A 6,327-nucleotide genomic window follows, 5' to 3' on the forward strand; every position below is an offset into this window, starting at 1 on the left:
AAAACGTTTCCCATGACCCTCCATAAAAAACGTTTCCCACACCCTCCCTGAGTGGCATTTCACACCCTCCCTAAAACGTTTCCACAATCTCTCCTTAAAATGCTCTCCATACCCTCCATAAAAAACGTTTCCCACACCCTCCCTAAAAACGTTTCCCACACCCTCCCTGAAAACGTTTCCCACACCCTCCATAAAAAACGTTTCCCACCCTCCATAAAAACGTTTCCCACACCCTCCTTAAAAACATGTCCCACACCCTCCCTAAAAACGTTTCGCACACCCTACCTGAAAACGTTTCCCACACCCTCCATAAAAAACGTTTCCCACACCCTCCCTAAAAAACGTTTCCCACATCCTCCCTAAAAACGTTCCCCACACCCACCCTAAAACGTTTCCCACACCCTACCTAAAAACGTTTCGTACACCCTAAAAATGTTTCCCACACCCTCCCTAAAAACGTTTCCTACACCCCTCCCTAAAAAACGTTTCCCACACCCTCCTAAAAACGTTTCCCACACCCTTTTAAAAACGTTTCCCACACCCGCCCTAAAAACGTTTCCCGCACCCTCCATAAAAACGTTTCCCACACCCTCCATAAAAACGTTTCCCACACCCTCCATAAAAATGTTTCCCACACCCTAAAAAACGTTTCCCAACACCTCCCTAAAAACGTTTCCCACACCCTCCCTAAAAACGTTTCCCACACCCTCCCTAAAAACGTTCCCCACATCCTCCCGAAAAACGTTTCCCACACCCTCCCTAAAAACGTTTCGCACACCCTAAAAATGTTTTCCACACCCTCCCTAAAAATGTTTCCTACACCCTCCCTAAAAACGTTTCCTACATCCTCCCTAAAAACGTTTCCCACACCTCAAAAACGTTTCCCACACCCTTCCTAAAAACGTTTCCTACACCCGCCCTAAAAACCATTTCCCACACCCTCCTTAAAAAACGTTTCCACCACCCACCCTAAAAAACGTTTCCCACACCCTAAAAACGTCTTTCCACACCCTCCCTAAAAACGTTTCCCACACCCACCCTAAAAACGTGCTTCCGCTACACACCCTAAAAACGTTTCCCACACCCTCCCTAAAAACGTTTCCCACACCCTCCCTAAAAACGTTTCCCACACCCTCCATAAAAATGTTTCCCCACACCCACCCTAAAAACGTTTCCGCACACCTTCTAAAAACATTTCCCACACCCTCCCTAAAAACATTTCCCACACCCTCCTTAAAAACGTTCCCACACCCACCCTAAAAACGTTTCCCACGCCCTCCTCTTAAAACGTTTCCCACACACTCCCTAAAAAACGTTTCCCACACCCTAAAATGCTTCCTCATTGATCTCTCCTTAAAAACATTTCCCACACCCTCCCTAAAAACATTTCCCTACACCCTCCTTAAAAACGTTTCCCACACCCACCCTAAAAACGTTTCCCACACCCTAAAAACGTTTTCCACACCCTCCCTAAAAACGTTTCCCACACCCACCCTAAAAACGTTTCCCACACCCTAAAAACGTTTCCCACAATCCCTCCCTAAAAACGTTTCCCACACCCTCCTGCAAGCAAAACGTTTCCCACACCCTCCCTAAAAACGTTTCCCACACCCTCCCTAAACCCCAACGTTTCCCACACCTCCCTAAAATCGCTTTCCCACGCCCTCCCTTAAAACTGTTTCCCACACCCTAAAAACGCTTCCCACACCCTAAAAACATTCCCACGCCCTCCCTAAAAACATTTCCCACACCCTCCCAAAAAACGTTTCCCACACCCTCCCAAAAAACATTTCCCACACCCTCCCAAAAAACGTTTCCCACACCCTCCCAAAAAACATTTCCCACACCCTCTCTAAAAACATTTCCCACGCCCTCCCTAAAAACGTTTCTCACGCCCTCCCTGAAAACGTTCCAGGGCGTGGCTGACCTGTACAACGGCCAGCTGACGGGCTTGTCCACTCTCCACCGCGACGGCACCTGCACCCTTGACCGAGTGGCGGACTGGCTCTTCCTCTACGCGAACGTGGCGGTGGAGAACCTCGGGGTAAGGAGGAGGGGGAGAGGAAAGGAAAGGAGGAGGGGGGAAGGGGAGGTGGTGGAGAGGGAGAGAAAGGAGGAGGGAGGAGGTGGAGGTGGAGGAGAGGGAGAGAAAGGAGGAGGGGGGGAGTGGAGGTGTTGGAGAGGGAGAGAAAGGAGGAGGGAGGAAGTGGAGGTGGTGGAGAGGGAGAGAAAGGAGGAGGAGGATGTGGAGGTGGATGAGAGGGAGAGAAAGGAGGAGGGAGGAGAAAGGAGGAGGGAGGAAGGGGAGGTGGTGGTGAGGGAGAGAAAGGAGGAGGGAGGAAGTGGAGGTGGTGGAGAGGGAGAGAAAGGAGGAGGGAGGAAGTGGAGGTGGTGGAGAGGGAGAGAAAGGAGGAGGGAGGAAGTGGAGGTGGTGGAGAGGGAGAGAAAGGAGGAGGAGAAGAAGTGGAGGTGGTGGAGAGGGAGAGAAAGGAGGAGGGAGGAAGTGGAGGTGGGATGAGAGGGAGAGAAAGGACGAGGGAGGAAGTGGAGGTGGATGAGAGGGAGAGAAAGGAGAGGGGAGGAAGTGGAGGTGGTGGGAGAGAGAGAGAAAGGAGGAGGGAGGAGGAGTGGAGGAAGTGGAGGTGGTGGAGAGGGAAGGAAAGGAGGAGGGAGAAAGGGGAGGTGGTGGAGAGGGAGAGAAAGGAGGAGGGAGGAAGTGGAGGTGGTGGAGAGGGAGAGAAAGGAGGAGGGAGGAAGTGGAGGTGGTGGAGGGAGAGAAAGGAGGAGGGAGGAAGTGGAGGTGGATGAGAGGGAGAGAAAGGAGGAGGGAGGAAGTGGAGGTGGTGGAGAGGGAGAGAAAGGAGGAGTAAGTGGATGTGGATGAGAGGGAGAGAAAGGAGGAGGGAGTAATGGAGATGGAGGAGAGGAAAAGAAAGAAAGAAAGAAGTAAGGGGATGTAGATGAGAAGGATGGCAAGGAGAGAGCAAGTGGAAGTGGATGACCATGGATGAAATAAGGAGGAAGTATTCGGTAAATGAAGTTGAGTAAGGAAAGAAGTGGAAGGAAAATGAAAGATTTACTTTAATCATTTCCATTTACCCTTATCATTCTTGTCTTGTCTTATCTATTTGGCTGCTATGTGTTTCATATGCCTTATTGCTATTGTTGTTCTCAATACCATAATATCTATTTTTAAAACTTGTGACATTATTATCTTCATTACTTATATTATCTTTTCTCTCTCTCTCTCCTTTTCTCTCTCTCTCTCTCTCCTTTCTCTCTCTCTCTCTCCTTTTCTCTCTCCTCTCTCTCCTTTTTCTTTCTCTCTCTCCTCTCCCTCTCACTCTCCTTCTCATCCTCCTTCTTTTCTCTCTCTCTAACCCTTTCCTTGACCAACCCATCAACCGACCTCTTCCACCATCCACCTCCTCCCCCCCTCCCCCCTCCCCCCTCCCCGCCCCCCACCAGGTGCACTACACCGGCCGCGTGGTCTCGAGTGGCAAGACGGTGGTCGTGGAAGTGGACGCGACCGTCAGCAGCGTGGCCCTGTACTTCGTGGCTCGCGCAGACGTGTACAGCCTCCAAGCGGACATGGATCAGTTCATCATCTCAGAGTTCGGGTGAGTGGGAGGCCTTGTTTGTGGGGTATTTTGCTTTTCTTGTTGTTGTTTGTACGTTTTTTTGTGGGAGGCCTCGTTTGGTCATGAGTCGGGAATTTTGCTTTTCTTGTTGTTTGTACGTTTATTTTTACACCGTTTTGTGGTGCGTTAGTGTCTTTATCTTTATTATTGATATGTCGTTATTGATAATCTTATTATGTAGTTAGTAGGGATTATTTATATGATTATTTCATTTTATCAATTCATTAGTATCTGATTATCATAAATGTTATTATCATTATTATTATTTCTGCCAATATCATTACTGTTATTAGTATTATCAGTATTAACTTCATTATCAGCATTACCTCCGCCAAGTAGGTTTTGTTTTTGGTAGCATTGGTTAGTTTGTTGGTTGACTGGTTAGCAGAATAACAAAAATAAATAGATTTTTATGAAACTTTTACCAGAAGTGTGTCTTAGCTCAACTCGGATGCCACTAGATTTTGATGGTGAACCGGATCATAACCCGGACCCAGGCGAACTCAAAAAGTTATGAACGGATTTTTTTTTTTTTTTTTTTTTTTTTTTTTTTTTTTTTTTTTTTTTTTACCAGTGTGCCTTAATCCAACGTAGATGCCATTAAATCTTGATGATCTGGATCGTGAATGTAATTCTTCGAGTGTGAATAGTTTTATTGCACCAGTGACCCTGTTGCCTTGGCGGAGGTATGCGCTTTCTGATTATCGTTGTTGTTTTACGAACAGAAAATGGAGTTTCATATATTATAAATTTATTGATTTTTTTTGTTATTCTTTATCCGTTATAATTCTATCATTACCTATTTATCAAAAATAATTTATGGAATCTTACTCGTATGTGTCTGTCAGTGATTTAGCATAAGTGTATCGTGTATGCATGTGTACATTTTTTCTTTATTTCTTTCTTTTTTCTATTCGTGTTTCTGTTTTTGTTTTTGTGGTGAAAAGAGGTGTATCGTGGGTGTGATGTGCCTTAGAATTCGTTGTTACAAGAATTAACAATTTACCTGTGCCTTATTTTCCTTCTTCTGAATAGTACCTATCCCTCCCTGTAATTATGATATTTGTAATAATATGCTTGGAAAATATTCGGATCAATATAGCGTGGAATTTGCAAAATAGCCGTCAACATACTTTCCTTTAACTCATTTTGTACTGAATTGGATATAAATCATGTTGATAGTGCATGGAGTATCTTCATAAGGAAAAAATATAAATTTATGAAGATGTTTTCAATAAGCTTTATATTAAGAAGTCACTCGGTAATTATCATAACTCATAGCTTCGGAAAAGTGAATTAATCATAGAACACGAAGAAAAAAAATCCACGCACTTTACTCAAAGAAAGAAAGGTAAAAAAAAAGATAATACAACTTGATACTATTAAAACGCTTAACAAGAAAACCATGAAAGCTCAGCATAAAACTACAAGACAACAGGCAAAAAAGAAAATAAATCAAATAAATAAAATGATAATAATTTCCCCCTTCTCCTCCTCCACAGGAAAATCGACGTCCGAATCGATGGCCTCGGCCCACTCGACTACCTCGTGTCTCCGCTCGCCGAAGCCGTCGCCAACCTCGTTCGCGACGACGTATCCGAACTCCTGGAGACGAAGGTCAAGCAGGCGATCCAAGACGCTCTGAACGAAACGCCTTGGTCGATGTTCGAATGAGTGATTAAAGGAGAATCAGTAATCGAACGGAAATTTTGACGTTTTTCTCCCTCTCCACAACCCTTTATCTTCCTTGGTTCGGGATACTTATTGCTTTGTATTTTTATTTTAGTTTTTTTTTTTATGTTGCCTTTTCTCTCTCTTCTTGCCTGAGTGTTTCTGGACAGAATGCGAAAGAAGAAAAATAGGGAGAGATACGGGAAGGGAGAAGGTTAATGATAAGGAGAAGAAAGTGAAGGAGGATGAAGAGAAAAGAGAAAGGGAGAGAGAAAGAGGGAGTAAAAGAGTAACAGGGAGAGAGGGAGTCAAATCAAATCAAATGTTCATTCCCACCAATAAATTTTTTTCTTAACACAATATACAATACGAAATACAAAACATACATCCCACTTAATTCATTATTACAGTTACCGTAAAATAAGATTTTTTTTTTTTTACAAATCAAAGAAACGGGAATATTGGGATAAATAATATATGATATAGAACATAGTTAATGGTTAATGGTTAATGGTTAAGATAAATGTGCTAGACATCTAAGGTCATATAGCACTATAGGAAGGTATAGTAAAGGGGGATGTCAGGTGATAGGTGCTATGTGTCAACTATCCAGAATAGTGTTGAAAGGTTGAAGATGAGGGAAAAGATTATGGTGGATTAGGTAAGGGAGTTAGATCAAGTGAAGGATATTTATGTGTCTGAGGAAGGAGAATAGGTTGTCGAGGCAGAAGCTGTGAGATTCTGTAAGGATGTCTGATATGTTGGGAGGTCGGTGAAGGGAGGATAGGTGTGGAAAAGCAGAGGTACGTGCTGTATTAAAACGTGGACAGGACAAGAGAATGTGTGGGACTGAAAGAGGGACGTTACATAGAGGACATAGGGGCGGGTCTGAGCGTGACATCAGATAGGCATGTGTTAGGCGAGTGTGGCCAATACGTAATCGTGCGAGAGCCGTCTCCCAACATCTGTTTTTGTGAAATGGAGCTGACCAAGAGGAGATTGATGGTTTTACGGC

General features: G+C 44.3%; 1 protein-coding gene across 1 annotated transcript; it reads left to right on the top strand.

Annotated features, from left to right (window-relative positions):
- Positions 1 to 1,915: 1,915 nt before the first annotated feature.
- On the top strand, positions 1,916 to 5,348 carry LOC113827911 (uncharacterized; the record flags this gene model as incomplete). Its single annotated transcript, XM_070133943.1, is given in 3 exon segments — positions 1,916 to 2,044; positions 3,469 to 3,620; positions 5,144 to 5,348. Coding segments are annotated over 3 exon segments (453 nt in total), but the record flags the coding sequence as incomplete, so codon positions are not given.
- Between the last annotated feature and the right edge of the window lie 979 nt (positions 5,349 to 6,327).

Source organism: Penaeus vannamei, chromosome 19 (assembly GCF_042767895.1).
Source record: "Penaeus vannamei isolate JL-2024 chromosome 19, ASM4276789v1, whole genome shotgun sequence".
In the NCBI taxonomy this organism is placed as follows: Eukaryota; Metazoa; Arthropoda; class Malacostraca; order Decapoda; family Penaeidae; genus Penaeus; species Penaeus vannamei.